General features: G+C 54.4%; 1 protein-coding gene across 1 annotated transcript in view; it reads left to right on the top strand.

Moving 5' to 3' along the window:
• The window catches only part of CAPZB (capping actin protein of muscle Z-line subunit beta), a 148,004-nt gene extending 132,039 nt beyond the window's left edge, over positions 1–15,965 (top strand). The window contains exons 7-9 of the mRNA XM_058553075.1: positions 9,603–9,668; positions 10,404–10,480; positions 15,109–15,965. Coding sequence (XP_058409058.1) covers positions 9,603–9,668; positions 10,404–10,480; positions 15,109–15,196 — 231 coding nt within the window. The 3' untranslated portion in view covers positions 15,197–15,965. The remainder of the gene's footprint in view (positions 1–9,602; positions 9,669–10,403; positions 10,481–15,108) is intronic.
• The last annotated feature ends 485 nt before the right edge of the window (positions 15,966–16,450 follow it).

Below are 16,450 nucleotides of genomic sequence, written 5' to 3'. Positions count from 1 at the left end.
GACTGGAAGGCGCAGCCTCCCCGCAAGCAGATTTGTCCTCAGTTCTACTTGAGATGCTACTTTAAGCGTCTAAGCAGGTTTAAGACTCTTGTTTAAGGGGTCGTGTTGAGGACCCTTGACAGCCCCTCCCAAGGAAAGGCCTTAACCTTGTGCCAGTGCAGTGCGGTGGGGTGTCTTTGTGGAAAGGGAAGAGAAAATACAGACCATGTCACACGTGGCCTCAGGGAAGTCATGGCAGTATCGGCAGAAGAGCAGCCTCCGTGAGAAGCCCCTCAGGAGGGAGCCTTCTTCCGCGAAGATCGCCTTCCCCGTTCCCATTCCAGTAGTGCCTGACTTGATGAGGATTCCTTTTAACATCAAAAACGTTTTCTCAATAAGATGATAATTATACTTTTAATAGCCATTGCTAGCAAAAATATATGGCAGAAAGGATACATTTAGTAACTCTTTTAAGTGAATTTGTATTCTAGTCACAAAAGCATCTCCATGCATTTGAAAAAGGTCGTGCAAGTGTGTAGTCGGCTAATGTGCTTGGGATCCATGCCAGAGCCTAGACTCCTCATGCGAGACCTCCACGACCTCTATGCGTCAGAGGGACCTGAAGCCAGAAGGGATCTTGGGGGTCCCTTTCTCTGGCCTTTGAGCAGGGCTGTCCCCACACCATCCCAGAACCAAGGCTAGTGTTCAGTGGGGCAGAGCCCGTCTTTTTGGGTGGAAATGGGCCATTGTCTTCCGGGAGCCATTGACCGGGGAAGGGCAGCCGAACCCCCAGGCAGCTAGCTCTACCACAGCCTGCCTCCCCCACACCCTGCCACCTGGGGAATGGTGGAAAATCCTAAATCTGTATCCGGAGACTTGTTTCCTGCATCACTTACCGCTCCAAACTGTTTATAATTCCACCCGGTTTATAGTGACCTGGACAAATATTTAATCCTCAGCCTTCCTAATAGTTTAAATCAGAGCTGTCAGCCATGGCCAGGGTCTGGTTCCGGCTTGCCGTTAACAGTGCCTCCTGCCAAGCCAAACGCAGGCCTGATGAGTGGCTGTCCTCGGCACACTGGTCCCGGGCCTCGGGCCTTGTTTGGATTGCCTTGTGCTCTTGGGCTTTAATGAGGAAATTCATGCTTCTGTCATGATCCTAACGGCCGGTCACATAACTCATCTGAGGTGCATTAAAGCTGGGGCTGGCTTCCAATGTAAGTAACTGTAAAGGGAAGGGCAGGGCAGCAACGAGGGAGACAAATCCAAGTTAATGATGCGCGGCTTCTGAGCAAACGGGAAATGAGGGTTGCCAGTTAGCTGTGTGTCCCAAATGAGCCTTGGAAAAATGTCTGTGGTTTCCTTGGATGGGAGATGAAGGGGTTCCCAGAAAGTTGAGCACATCAGTGATAAAGAGGGAACACGCATGGTTGTGCGGGCTGTCTCCTTTGATTAGACTGTAAGCAAGATAGAGTTATTCCCATTTAACAGGGGAGCAAACTGAGGTTCAAGCTGTTTAGTAATTTGCCCACGATGCCTTGTCTAGTAGGAGACAGAGTCAGGATTTGAACCCCGATTTGTCCACCTAAAAGAAAAATAGGCTACTTTCTACCATACCACACTTTTTTGGTCTTAATCTATCCCCTGTACCTGGCATTCAGTAGATTCTAAATAAACATTCTAACGGAAATGTATTGAGCAGTCAGACACTACCCTGGGGACACCCAGTGTTCCCAGAAACAGGCACCGTGGTGGGGCCAAAGCTGTGGAGTCCCGTGGAGGGGCAAGCCTCCTGGGAGTATGCTCAGCAACACCCCCTTTGGGTCCCTCCTTCAGGTGTTCATGTGGCTTTAAGGTTGATTCTCCTGCAGGAAGCAAGTTGACTCATGAGATACATTCACCACCAGAGGTAGCGAAGAGGGTTTTAAGATTTTTAGTATTTGAGTGATCTGATCAGATTTGTGTTTTCAAAAGGTGGCTTTGCTGGCTGACATGGAGGATGGGTTGGCAAGAGAAGACTGTTAGAGTCATCCAGGAGAGAAGTGACCAGGGCCTGGATGGGGGCAGCCCTGGGAGGGCTGGAGGGGACAAACCTGTGGCCAGGAGGTTAGTGAAGGAGCTGGCTTCGGCCTGGAGGCAGGATCTACTGAAGAACGGCAAAGGCAGGAGGAGGAGAGCAGGAGGGACAGCTTGGGAGACAATTTGGAGTAGAGTGGTCAGGGCTTGGGGTGACCACCAGGATGTGAGCAATAGGGGGTCCAATGAGGGTCTTACTCCCTTGAGCTCCTCCATTAAACCGTACTGGCAGTGCCCCAGGCCTAGGCTTTTCTTCTGGACACGAGCCTCATTGTAGTCACACACTTGCCCCCGCACTCTCACACTTGCCCCAGGTGCCTCAGGAAGGAAGGAGCTGTCTCACCCGGCCCAGGGTGCCAGGCGCCGACCCTGCAAGCCGTTCTGGCCAGCCGTCAGGAACACTCAGCAAGGCCAAGCAGGCCAGGACCCAGGGTTCCCAGTTGCACGTGCAGCGCACAGAGGCCGACAGCCTGTTGAGTCACGTACCCCCACCACCCCTGAGACCGAGGGGCCGCCACACAGCAGCACAAGGCGTCCGCACCCAGGCAGCGGCCGGCCCAGGTCACCCTTCTCTGGGCATGGCCCCCAGGCGCTCCCCTGCTGTCCTGTTCCCCTGTCCCGTGTCCCATCCCAAGAAGGGCCACGGCTTAGGCTTGGTGGAGGCTCTCCATGCAGGTCCCTCCCATCCCTGGGCATTCAAGGCTTTGCTCCCAGTTCCCTCCTTTCTCGCTTTAGACAGCTTATGGGGGTGCAAGTGAGTGAGGTGGAGAGCTGCCCTCACTGACTTTCTGTAAATCGTTGGTGAATTTAACAATGACAGATTTATTGCTTGAGCCTCATTTCACACCTGGTCATGACACTGGGTGTGGAGACCGCGGCGGGCTCAGACCCAGTGCACACTAGGCCATGCTCCCTCGTTGGCTTCATCCTGGCTCCTCCACCGTGGCCTTTTGTTCCCCCACTCCCACCAAAAGATGTCTCTTAGGGATGTCAGCTGGAAGGCGAAGTAGGTACAGTGTTTTGGCAAAGCCCTGCAGCTGTGGGGCTGTGGGAGGAAAGGTGATCAGTGAGTGGTGTTTGTGGACGCTCATCCCGGCCAGATCGGATCATCCTGTGAGGGGAGGCGGGCGGAAGGTGCCCTTTGGCGGACTGCCACCTGGGCCCCAGTGGGAAGGCTGTGGAGCAAGTCAAAAAGTGTTGCGAGCCAAGTACCAACATGTTGAGAAGGAAGTTGCATTGAGAGGTCACTTCTCCTGTGTGACAGCTGGAGACGTGGGAAAGAGGCAAGATGGTAAATCTCTGAAAGAGATCCAGGGTTTCTGACCTGGGGACGGGCCCTGCAGATGTTCATTTGACATTTTTTTCAGATTCTAAATATTTAGAAATGAAGGTGGAATGTTTTGTCGAGTGGGAGTTTAGGCCGGTCATTTGCAAGCCTAGCTCTGTGCTTGCTCAGCAATAGGTGCCCCATATAGTGACCTATCTTCAAGCACTGAAACTCCAGCAGAGGCCCCTGCCTGGGGTCATAGCAGGGAAATCCTCTTTGGCTCATGCTTGGCAGTTAGGTGAGGCCATGTCTTTTAGCAGTGGGGAGAGGCCCGTGACCTGCCTTCCAGATGTGGGGAACAAAGGGGGCCACGCCTGGGAGTGCTCTCTCGCCGGGGGAGGCACAGCCACGCTGCAGCTGGGCTCCTTGTGCTCCATGAGGTTGCCCAGGTCGAGTGGGGAGATGCCTGAGCAGCGTGGCTTCTAGGGGCAGTTTGGTTTTGGTCAGATGACCCGGGGTGGAGTGACCCAGTGCCTGGATGAGAAGGAATGCTGTTGTGAGACCGCCTCCTGGCAGCCGTCGCCCACTGGGAGGAGTGGGCAGGAGAGGACGGGATCGGAGAGATGGACGCTGCTCGGAATTTCCGAGCCCTGTACTGTGGTTTGTCCTTGGTTTTTCTGGTAAAGAACGTGAATGAAGTTGAGCAAATGGAGAGGTCTGATGGAAGAAAACAGGTTCAGAACCATCCAGACGCTAACCAGTTACTTTCCAGCTGGGCGACCTAGATAAACCACTTGTCTTCTCTGAAACTCAGCATTTTCATCATAGAGCTGCTAATGCTTCTTTGGAAAGATTGTTGTAGAGTAGAGGTAAAAAGCCATTTTGACACATAGTTTATGCTCAGCAAATAATAGCTATTACTACCACATATCTCGTAAGCAGAGACTTTTCTCTCTTCTAGAATATATACAGTCTTAGGCTTAATTAAAATTTTCCTAAACTGGGCAGACCTAACCTTCCTTGAGAGGCTGTCTGACCACCATCTTCTGGCCTGACAGCGTGTTAACGTCCCGGCCTCCTGCCCAGCCTCTTACCCAGAGCACAGCTTGGTAATCAGGACGCCGCCGCTGGCTTCTGGCCAAGAGCCAGGACCAGAAGAGTCCTGGGAATGGAGCTGTCGTTCGGCCGGTCACCGTTCTGGGCGTTGTGCATATATCAGCTCATTTAGTGGGAGGTAGAGGCAAGGAAATTGAAGCCAAGCTAGGCCAGGACCCTGGCGCCTCGGGCTCGAGAGCAGAAGCTGGGGAGCAGGGGCTGGCTTCCTTCGGGGTCCCACCCTCCGGGCTGTGTGCTCTGGAAGGTGCACATGGCAGTGGGAGATACCGTATGGAGATGGCCTGCTTTCCAAACCCCTGCGTGTGTCCTCCCCATCTGCAGGCCACGGAGAGGAGGAGAGGTGCTTGATGGGGCCGAGTGGGCTGGGCTGTGACTTCAGCCTCGGTTGGAACCACCTTGTGGAACATCTGTGCGGCCACAGCACATAAAAATGTTTTCCTTCTGGCAGCCACTTTTATAAGGATGTAATAATATATGCATTGCGAAAATAGTTCTATTTTTGGTGGGTCGGCGTTTCCAGCAAGCTGACCCTGACCAGGTGTGGAGGGAGTTGGCAGGGGTGTGGGCGAGGGGGCTGTGGAAACATGTCTGTGTGTGCCAGGGCCTCTGCCCCCACCCCCAGCCTACCTTCTTCCTTTCCTCCCCTGTCCCTGCTGGGCCTTTTCCTTGGGCTCAGATCCCCTGCCAAGAGCTTAGGGACCCCTTGTGTCCTCCTAGGGAGTCAGTCTGCTCCTGCCAGAGACCCAGCCTTCTCACTCCCCCGTTTCCCCCCAAGACTTCTTACCTTTGAGCATCCAGTGGTTTCAGCCTTTCCATCGTCGGAAGGGGGAGGCCTCTTGATTTTTTTTTTTTTTTTTTTTTTGGTGAGGAAGATCAGCCCTGAGCTAACATCCATGCCAATCCTCCTCTTTTTTTTTGCTGAGGAAGACTGGCCTTGGGCTAACATCCATGCCCATTTTCTCCACTTTATATGGGACACCGCCACAGCATGGCCTGACAAGTAGTGCGTCGGTACGTGCCCGGGATCCGAACCCCGGGACACCAGCAGCAGAGCGCACGCCCTTAACCACTACACCATGGGGCCAGCCCGGCCTCTTGATTCTGAAGCACAAAGATGATGCCCAAGAGGTTGGGGTGCTGATGTGACTTTGCTTACTCTGATGACCAGGGCCCTTTGCCAGCAGTCCTGGCCTCATTATGGGCTGTTGGCGCTCATTTAAAATGGGCCCTCAATGAACTCAAAGCCTCGTCGCTTCCCTGGGGTTGCCAGAAACCTGCCATCTGCGTGGAGCTGGGGAGTGAGAGAGACCATAAGGACAGAATTCCTTTGGATCAGACTCCCAGGCTCCTCCCTGCCCAGAAGAGCAGCTTTCTGAGCAGCCCTCAGTCTGGGCACAGGAACCGTTTCCATCCAGGGAGAGAACACACAGCCCCAGTGTGTTAGCCTCCAAAAATCTCTTTTAAAAATGGGTGGACTGGGCCGGCCCCGTGGCTTAGTGGTTAAGTGAGCGCGCTCCACTGCTGGCGACCCGGGTTCGGATCCCGGGCTCGCACCGACGCGCTGCTTCTCTGGCCATGCTGAGGCCGCGTCCCACATACAGCAACTAGAAGGATATGCAGCTATGACACACAACTATCTACTGGGGCTTTGGGGGGAAAAAATAAATAAATAAAATCTTTAAAAAAAAAAAAAAATGGGTGGACAGTTGGGGCCAGACCCATGGTGTAGTGGTCGGGTTTGCGTGCTCTGCTTTGGTGGCCTGGAGTTCGCGGGTTCTGATCCCTGGCGCAGACCTACACACCGCTCATCAAACTGTGCTGTGGCAGTGTCCCACATACAAAATAGAGGAAGATTGGCAACAGATGTTGGCTCAGGGTCAATTTTCCTGACCAAAAAAAAAAAAAAGGTGGACAGAGTGCTGTCCTTCCTCCTGAGTGTGCTCCCAACTCCTGTTCAACATCACACCCTCCAGTTGTCTGGCAGCAGGGTCCTGCTGAGGGCAGATGATGTCCCAGCAAACACTGCGGCTCTGCCCGGAGTGGGGTATTTATTAGACCTGAAATGCTGGGGAGTAGCTCTCCCTTTTAAGTTCATGGACACTCTCACTTGTCTTGTGGGGACCCTTAGAGTTGCTGAGGATCAAGACTCCCCAGGATCGCTGGCCAAAGAGTGCCTGGGACAGTTCAGGTCCAGTTGCGGGCAGAGGCCGACCGTTCTAGCATCTCGCTCCCTCTTGTCCATTTGGCCAATCCTCAGCCAAACAGTCCTGCCAGAACCAGACGTCTTTGTTGTGCAGAGGTTTAGTCTCATAACTCGGAAGGGCCTTGCGAGGCCATAGTCCAGATTGTCACTCTACACCAGACTCCCTTCTTGTAGCGTCTTGCCAAGTAGGCCCCCCATTTCTCCTCAGACACCTCCAGGGATCTGGGGCAGATGCCTCTTACAGACAGGTCTGTCATCCTGTGATGTTCCGTTGCCCCATGGTCCCTCCGCTGCCCTTGGCAGTGACGTGGATTGGGTCTGCTCCCCCTGCGGGAGCACTGCCAGGGTCTCCTGAGTCTTTCTCCTCCCAGCCTGAAATATCCCCAGTTCTTTCTCATTTGTTGGGGTCAAGGTGTTCAAACCTTTTAAGCAGATGAACTCTAACATGTCCATGGCTCTCTTAACACCCAGTGCCCTAGACGGAATCCAGCCCTGCAATGTGGCGGGGCCAGCACAGGGCGGAGGGGCCGTTGCCTTCCTGAGCGAGGAATGGGCCTTGCAGCAGCAGCTTCTTTGTGGTGTGCTGGGGTAGGAATGCTGCCCCTGGTCTGGCACCAGTGGTAGTTTCGTTTCCCTACCTAAAGTGGCATGAAAGCAGTCGTAGCAGCCACAGCACATTCCTGTCAGGCTTGAAATCGTCTAAAAACCGTGAATCTCTTCACAAGACTTGTTCCCCATTTTGTACTCGTGAGATTATGTTTGAGCCGAAGTATCTGGTTTGCATTTGCCCAGGTAAATGTGGTCAGCATACCGAGGCAGGGAGAGCAGAGGCATTGGGGTCCAGCGGGGCTGTGATCTGGGCAGGTTACTTGACATCTTTAAGCTTCAGTTTCCTGGGTTTAAAGTAGAGTTCCTATGAAGACTAAAGGGAGTGAGGTGACTGCCCCCCGGGAAGCGCTGCACGCTTGGTGGCTAACCCATGTTTCTGGGTTCTGTGGTGACCCTTCTGATCATGTCGACCCTTGATGCTGCTGATAGGATGCCGATGAACCCTCTCAGCTGTACCTTCCTTTAAGTCCTGGACAAAGAGGTTGAGCCAGGGCCACGTAGAGACTCTTACAGGATGCCACAGAGGCCACCCTAGGGACATGGCATTGGACCCCTCTCGTCAGAGGCTCCATTTGAGTGGCCGTCGTCCAGCCCACACGTCAGCCACGGCCGCAGGATATTAGATGGAACCTGCCAAAGTGATGTGATCTTACCAGAGAAGATCTCTGTTCTTCCAGTCCTGCAGCCTCATCGAGATAGGAAATTAGAGATTCTCGTGGCGGAAGTTGTTCGTAACAAGCCCATACTGGCTCCCGGAGATATCTGATTTTAAAATGTGCTAACAGATGATTTTTAACAGTCCCATCAAAAATTGTTGTCTGGATCAGTGTCAAACTAGTGTTTAATATCCAACTCTAATCTTCCTTCTTTTGTAAAAGTAGCGTCAGCCTCTGCCCTCCCCTAGCATTCTGGCACCTCTAAAGGGCGCCGTAATCTTGCAAGGATGGCTGTGTCACAGAATCGGATTAGTCTGACCCTGGAAGCCTAATCATTTAAAGTGACTTGGTTCTCTCCTACCATCTGCTCGCCTGTTTGTGGCTTCATCTCCCTCTTAATGGGGTCTGTTCTACATTTCCTGGCCTGGAAATCATCCTCCCTGATGGAGAAGAGAAGCAGCGGGGGCCTTTTACCTCTGAACACACCGCCGCCACCCCAGGCATCTGCCTTGGTCTTCTGGTTCTGAAGACAGTTGGCCTCCCATCTTTGCTTTGCTTTCTTTACTAGTCTGAATTCATTCTGAGCTCTAGCCTTCCTGATGCTTCTTTTATCTTTTCATCCTGTTTCTTTATTACCAATTTCGGCTTCCGTATTTTATTGCAACAAGCAATGGTAGGGTAGCTACATGTTCTTGTTTTCAGTTTGGGAACAGTGAGCATTTATATGCTCACCACTCTGCTAGGCACCCTGTGAGGTGTAAAACAGGTAAATCTCTCCTCAAGGAATTTATAGTCTTGTGAAGGAAATCAGTATAAACAGAGGAAGAAAGTACGGGAAATCCCTAATTCGTGAATAAGCGTGCATGTCAGGATTCACCAGTTCCTTCTTCCTTCCCTGCTCCCTTTCCTTTCGATACTCAGAGTCTTGATTATTGGGCCAGAACTGACTGCCCGAGGCTCGACTTGCTGGGTCCCGTCCTAAGCTAGGCATCTAGATTGAGATTCTCTCACTCAGATTCTGCACGGTCACTCGGCCAACCCTGCAGCCCGCAGAGTGAAAGAGTGCAGGCTCTGAAGTAAGAAAGAGTGTCACCCAGGTTCTGCCACTGCTACCTGTGTGCCATTGGGCAAGTCGCTTCATCTCTCTGAGCCTCCTGTCGCCCAGGGTTGGCGCTCCCTCCCTCGGTGGCTGTCATTACAGGAATGGGCAAGGCGCAGCAGCGTCATGCCGCAGTGGAGGCTCCCCTGCAATATCAGGCCCCGGCCTGGGGCCAGACAGCCTGCACCTGCACGCCTGCCTGCCTGTGAGCAGTGGTGTGAAGACAGACTGAGCAGGTCGTCTCCAGTTGGCCCTGGAGGAGCCAGTGCCTAGCAAAGGTGGTCACCTTTGCCCTCCCGGCTGTGGGCTTAGGGGGTGTCTGCTCCACGAAGAGCAGCAGCAAGACACTCTCCCCTAGAATCAGTGGCTCGGGCTTCTGCTGGCTGGGCTGTTGATGACCTGGAATTTAAGTCGTGTTGTGCTTGGGTACCCCCACTGAGGAAGTGGCCTTGCACCACCTGCAGGGCCTCCAGAGCTGCCAGCGGGAATAATGGGCTCTTTGCAAACCGTGGAGGTGGGCCATGCTGTCGGCAGAGGCTGCCGTTCTCGGAGCGCCCGGCCCCCTCTGACTTGGAGGAACGTTTTTGTCTTTTGCAGATGGAGAAGGATGAAACTGTGAGCGACTGCTCCCCACACATAGCCAACATCGGGCGCCTGGTAGAGGTGAGTGGCCGGGCTCTCTGGCTCTGGTTTGCTCCCACAGCCTGTGACATTTTGTCCCTGAGGCCTGTCGGCCGGCATGCTGGCTTTCTCCTTTGCTGCTTTCTTCCAACTCCATAGCAGCCAGCAGCGGCGTCTCATTTTTTTGCCCTGGCCTCGTGTTTTCGGAGCCTTCTGATCTGGAGAAGCAGGGCTCAGCTCCAAAGACGCCCCCTTCCACCGCCCCCAAGCGTATGCCCCCAGGAGACTCTGCCCTGGAAGCTCCGAGTCCGGTCTCCCCCCGTCCTCGGGGTGCGAACAGAGGCCTGAGCTTGAAAAGCAGACGGGTCCTGGAACGCCAGGGGCTCTGGAGGAGCTTCAGCTGTGCTGCCTCAGCCTTCCCTTCACCACGCAGCTTGGAAGGAGGGGCAGTGCTCTCTGGTTTCACAGAATTGTTCACAAAATTGGTGGGAAGGCTGAGGGGTGGTGATGTGGTTTAGACCAGCTCCCAGTAGTGGTCAGCGTTGGCCACCAGTACCTAGGTATTGGCTTCCTCGCTGCCTGAGGATGGGAGAGCTCTCGGAGCACAAGTTATGGCGGGCTCTTGGCTGCTGGGGCTCACGCCCCCTAGTCGTGGCGCAGTCGTGCGCCTCCCCCCTGTGGTCACAGCGGGGACTGCAGGGGAAGCTGGTGGGAGGTGGCAGGGAGTGGACCTCAGGACCCCTGTTTGCCATGTGTCTGACTGACCTCCCTTCCCAGGACATGGAAAATAAAATCAGAAGTACGCTGAATGAGATCTACTTTGGAAAAACAAAGGACATCGTCAATGGGCTGAGGTAATGTACCAGAAGCACAAGCTTTGGAAGCAGAATGATGTGGATTTGAATCCTAGGTCTGCTGCTTAATAGCTCTATGGCCTTGGGTCTCAGTTCCCTCATTTGTAAAACAGGGTCAGAGTACCCACCTTACAGGACTGTTCTGCAGATTTTCAGGGGTAAAGCAGCTTGTACGTAGTCGGCACGCTCAGCAGATGTTGGTTCCTCCCTCCACTATGTTTGGTCTCTGGGGCTCATTCACCTTAGCACCAGTTGGTGCCCTCGTCCCTGGAGTCGGCCTCCTCTCAGTTCCCAGCCTGTCAGTCCCATCTGAAGACTCTGCCCAGCCCCTTAGGCTTTGGGGTCTGAGGGAGCCTTCAAATCAGACCCTAAGACACACGAGGGAGTGCAGACTGCTCTCTGGTTGGGTGGTTTCAGGGCAGCAGAGAGTATCCTACAGAAAGAGCCCGTTCCACCTGCTGCTTCCTGGGGAGGGCCGCAGCCACTCTGCTGTCCTCTGCCAGGGCTCTCTTGACTGTGGCCAGGGTCCTGAGCTGCCCCTCCCCCCCCATCTCCTGCCTTCCGTTCTGCAGCGTCGTCCCCAGTGAAGGCCAGAGCCTCGTGGGGGTCAGTAAAGGCGGCTGTGGGGCAAGCACTGTCTGTGGAGTCCAGAGGCCAGGATCTGTGGACACTGTCACCCTGAGCTGTGTGACCTGTGATGTCACTCAGCAGCCCTCGTCTGTCAAGGAGGCAGGGCTGCTGCAGGGATTAGATGAGGCAGTGGGGTCTTTGTTCTGCAGCCCAGCACTGCTCTGCGAGTCCACGGGCTCGTGCTCTTCCAGCCCTCGAATCCCTTATTCCGCGTACACACCTCTCCTTACGCGCTGAAGGGAGAGGCGGGAAGCAGCTCTGGGGCTGCCCTGGCTTGTGAATTTGTCCAGGAGACGGATTTTTAGTTTCCTACTCAGTTTTAAAATAGCAAGGAGACCCCTTTGGACTCAGCTTTCCGATTTCCCACGCCACCTGTGGGGAATTGGATCTGACCCCTCCCTGGTGGGTTTAATTCCCCCCCACTGGCGACATTGCCCTCTTCAGGCTGTTGAGCCTGAGGCCTCCTCAGTCACCTGTGCCCAGAGCTTCCTGGCCTGCGGCCACTGTACCATCCACACCAGATACACCCTCCCAACCTGCACGATCCCGGGCAACCGCTGGAAAATAGGAGAGAGACACAAAGAGCCTACTGGGTGGTGGTCGTGAGCCCCCGAAAAGCGGGACCACCGCCAGCGTAGGCTCTGCAGCTACGACCTCCGCACCGCAGCCCGAGCGGCCGTGGCCTTGGTGACGTTCCCCTCTTTCTTCTGCCTGTGTGTTCCCCTGTATCTCCTGAGCTGTCACCCCACCCCTGTGCTCCTCGATCCGTGTTGTCCTCCACCCCTCCTGCTGCAGTCATCTCTGAACACTCTCTGTAGATCTGTTGACGTTATCCCTGACAACCCCAAGTTCCAGCAGTTGCAGAGGGAGCTTTCCCAAGTGCTGACCCAGCGCCAGATCCACATCCAGCCTGATAATTAAGCCAATCCAGGTACCCTGCCTGAGAGGCGTGAGCACCCCCCACTAAACAGGACTCATCAACCTGCCGAGACCCCGCCTGTCTGGCTGTTGCCGCACAGCCGTTTAAACCACCACTAACCCCCGTGACCGCTCACGGCTGTGAGCAGCCACATTAACGTGTAGACTCAGCCCCATGTAACATGGACCCATATCACGTGTGTGGTGTGTGTGCTATGCACTCTGGGTGGAGGTGGGGGTGGGGCAGATGGGTGGTTCTGGCTTGGGCTCCTGAGGAAGCCCGGTCCGGGGGACTCACTCTGCCTCTCCAGCAGAAGCCGCCTGTCTGCACTGCTCTGATGGGCTGCGGAGCAGGGTCTGAGCCCTGCCCTCTGCTCACCCACATGCTTCAGTGTGGCCTCTCTGAAGCTGTTCTATGTGCAGCTGGGTCCTCCTCGACTTTTTCACCAGAGATCCCAGAAGCCAAATAAGCCCCGTTCTCAGGGGGAAATGGACTGTTCGTGGCTAGCTGATGTTAAAGGGGTGTATGGCTCTGGGTCTGAGGACGGAGCACAGGGTGGGGGCTGTAATCCCCCTGCCAGCCTGATGCACCCCCAGACCGGTTGCTGCTGGAGCTGCCTGGACCAGACTAACCTTCCGCCCGTAACCAGCCGCAGCTGTCCTCTTAAACGCCTCACGCTGATGGAAAGGCAAATAGTCTGCTTGTTGATAATGGCCAAGAACCATAACTTGAGCTTGTGACAAGCACAGGTGTATGAAAGCAGTTGCATCCCCAGAGAGGAGGAGGGAAACAGGTTGCAATATAAGGCGTTTGGAAACCCACGTGGGCAGGCTGCGGAGCCCAGGGCTTACGGGCTTACCCCAGCCCGGGGGCTAGGCCCTGAGGGCCCCACCCAGATGAGGCTCAGTGGGATTTCGGGGTGGGGTGGGGGTGCTTACATAACCGGGCAGAGCTGCTCTTCTGGGTCCATGGAACTTTGGCATGTTGATGTGGTCTGTATGTGCGCCATCTTCAGGGTCCAGGCATCTGTCAGCCTCCAGCCTCATGCTGGGACCATCATATTCCCATCACGACATGGAGAAAACCCCTTTTTAAGGTGTTCCATGACAGTGCCGTTTTCTCCCCAGCCCCTCAGCCGTTAGGGTGGGTCTAGAGTCTCCTGGATCCCTAGCCTTGGCCAGTCCAGTCCCGTGGCCACCCACGGGAGGCTTTCCAGCATAGGAGCCCTCTGCAGCAGTGGGCGGCCTGACAGCCCGTCTGTCCAGGACAGGTCCCACGCTGAGTGCTTCCTCCAGGCATTGGCTCAAGGTTGCTTGGCAGTGACCTTCCAAGCTCTATCCCCTAAATGAGGGCCCTGCTCCTTATGCCTTATACCTGTAGCAGCTCTGTTACCTGATTCTAACTCTGGTTCTAACTCTGAACTCTGGAACTTTCTCCTTCACGTGGGGTCGAGGGCTGGGCACAGTGCAGGCCAGGGAGCCAAGTGAACCGCTGCTCACCCGCTGTATCTTCCCCTGGTCATGTTAACCTCCCAGTGGGAGCTTTTCCAGAAGCCCCTAGTGGACTGGCTGAGATTTGGAGCCCGAGGGCCACCAGGGCTGGTGTCTGACCCTTCCTTTGGCCACTGCAGAGCCAGGGACAGTCCAGGGCAAATATTCAGAAATGTGTGTTTTGGCAGCATCAACCAAAAGTGTTGATGTTTCTCATGGAATTTTTTTTAGTTGTGTGCACATTCTTTCGAAGTCTTGACTATGCCACCCTCTTACCATTTGGAGGATCCAAGTAGCCCATGGTTTTTCTAGGATTCAGGAGCCAGAATTCAACTTGGGATACTGTTGTTTCTCCTGGGTCCTGCTTCATTTTACTTGACCCATTTTCGGCATTTGGGGATGATTGTTTGATCCTCCTTCCCACTCTTGTTCACAGTCAGTGTATGTCAAACTCGAGACTCCCATGGAGCGTGCTGTGCACAGTGCTCCTGCGAGGCAGCTTTCTGCCCTCTCTTTCCACTGCTTTGAAACTGTTATAAAGTTTATAAATGGTTTAATAAGTTCTTGGTTAACCAACACATTGGGTAAATTTGACAAAGTGGTCATTGTGGGGGACATTTCTCTGAGCCTCAGTCTCCTCATCTGAGAATAATACTGAGACCCCTCCAGGATGCTCGTGAAGAGTTGGATAAGAAAAGCGTGTGAAGACACGTTGTAAATTGTACAATCTCTACAAAGCTTGGTTGTTGGTAGCTTTGTTGAAGGGTGTTAACAGCCATGAGGAAATGCACTAATGCTTCCCCACAAGTCCAGGATTTGACAGCAGGGACCCCCAGGGCCTCTTACCTCAGTCCTATGCTGCCTCTGGAAATCCAGGCTGAGGGGATTTCTTGGCTAAGTTGACAGCTGATGGTGCCTCACGGCAGAAGGCAGAAAGCAGCTCTCCGTGTGCTGTCCTGGCCCTGAACCCACTGTGCACAGACATCCAGAGGCGCTGGTTCCTAAACATTCACTGTGTGGGGTACCACTGCACCCCACACTTGTGGGGTGAGCAGCGAGTGTCCTCTGCTGGGCAGGGTGCTGAGGGGCGAGCTTTATGGCAGGGTCCTCCTGGCCCAGGGTCCTTGTTCTCAGCCCCTGGCCTGAGTCCACAGCTGGGCTGAAGCATGGAGGGCCTTTGGTGTGTTGTGCTTGGAAGCCCAGAAGGGCTTCTGGTTCAGGCTGATGTTGGGACCTGTGCCCAGAGGAGTGGATTAGGGTTCTGGTGCCTACGGCCAGGTCACCCCCACCTGGTGCAGAGCCGAGCATCACAGCATCGGTGGGCTGTGTGCCTCTGTGGTGCCCAGTGAGGTGCTGAGGGTACAGGTCTTGGACTCTGTGCCCCCTCCGCCCCTGTCCAGCACTGCTCACGCTTCTAGAGAGGATCAGCAATGCCCAGTGCCCGGCCCGTGATCCAGACCCTTGCCTGGGGAGGTCGGTCTCCTGCAGGCAGCTTCTCCGAGCCAGGCTCCAGGGCAGCAGTGCCTGGCCCTTCACTACCACCTCTTCCTGTTAAACCTTCTAACAACAATTCTTTTCCTCCCTGGCAGGTCTGTGCAGACTTTTGCAGACAAATCAAAACAAGAAGCTCTTAAGAATGACCTGGTGGAGGCTTTGAAGAGAAAGCAGCAATGTTAAACCTCTCCTTCCCGCTAACGGACACGCCATGCACTCGTTAGATTCCTTTCTTAGAAAACTCGTTTTCTGCTCCCTCCCTCGTCCCCTTCCTCCCCGACAGGTCACGTAACAACTTGCATCACAGACCAACCGCACAGCGCCATCTCTCCCCGAGAATAAAGCCCCATAAACGCCCTTCTCCGTCTCCGAGGCCTACTTCCCACCACGTTTTGCTATCCAAACACTCGATGTTTCCATGGAAACCATGTGTTTTTTGTTTGCCCCAGCCCCCCATCTCCCCCACCCACCCATTTATAGGCATAAAATACACTGTCTGTCTGCCTCCTCTTCCCTCCCACCTTTTTGTTACATTGGTGTAAAAAATGTAAAACAAAAAAATTTTATGAAATAACTGTGGTGTGTGAAAGATAGAGGAAAAACTGGAAATCTGATTCCACGTGTGTTTGGGAGTTGCTTGGGGTTAGGGGTTGGGGGGATAGGGGACAGCTCTGGGAGAAAGGAGAGGTGGCCCTCAGCATTGTCCTGCACAGACTGGCCCCTGTCCCACGGAGACCATGTTGTGGGGGTGCGGGGGGTGGGGACTGCTGACCGTTCTGCTCTTCTGGCCAGGTGCTTTTCTGTCAATTTTTATGGAATGCAAAAGGAGTTTTTTGTTTTATTTTGTTTTTTTGTAAAGCTTAAAAAAATCTACATCTTATACTTGAGCTTCCATACTTAAAAAAAAAAAAAAGAAAAAAGAACAAAAAAAATAAAAAGAAACTGGGACGCAGTTGGCACTGGCCTTGTGTTCTTTCTCGCCTGCCTCACTTTCCAAGCACGTGTGGCCTTGGCCACGAGGGCTGACCCCACGGGACATGTAGCAGGCCTCACTGGGGTGTCGGGCAGAGAAGAGTGGGCACCCGCACAGTGAGTGAGGAGGAAAGGGGTCCTTGCAGAGCCCGGAGCTGCTGCTCTCGGCCCTCCCTCCGTGCAGACCCCAGCCCCACCGCCCTGCAGAGCCGGCTCCACTTGAAGTCGTGCTGGGTGTGATGAGGTGGAAGTCCCGGGCCTTTCGTCTCTGCTCCTCCTCAGCCTGCTCCCTGCCCTCCTGTCATCTCAGCAGACACCTACCATGCGTGGGTCTGTCCACGCGCATCCCGCTCTGTCTTCACCACGGCCCTCAGCAATGTGATGAACAGGGCTGAGGTGACATGCCCAGAGTCCACGCTGTCCTAGGTGACACCGGGCGGCCATGTGGCTGGTCAGGAGGGTCCA

This window comes from Diceros bicornis, chromosome 13 (assembly GCF_020826845.1).
Source record: "Diceros bicornis minor isolate mBicDic1 chromosome 13, mDicBic1.mat.cur, whole genome shotgun sequence".
NCBI classification, from domain to species: domain Eukaryota; kingdom Metazoa; phylum Chordata; class Mammalia; order Perissodactyla; family Rhinocerotidae; genus Diceros; species Diceros bicornis.
This window is presented reverse-complemented; position numbering and strand designations above follow the sequence as displayed.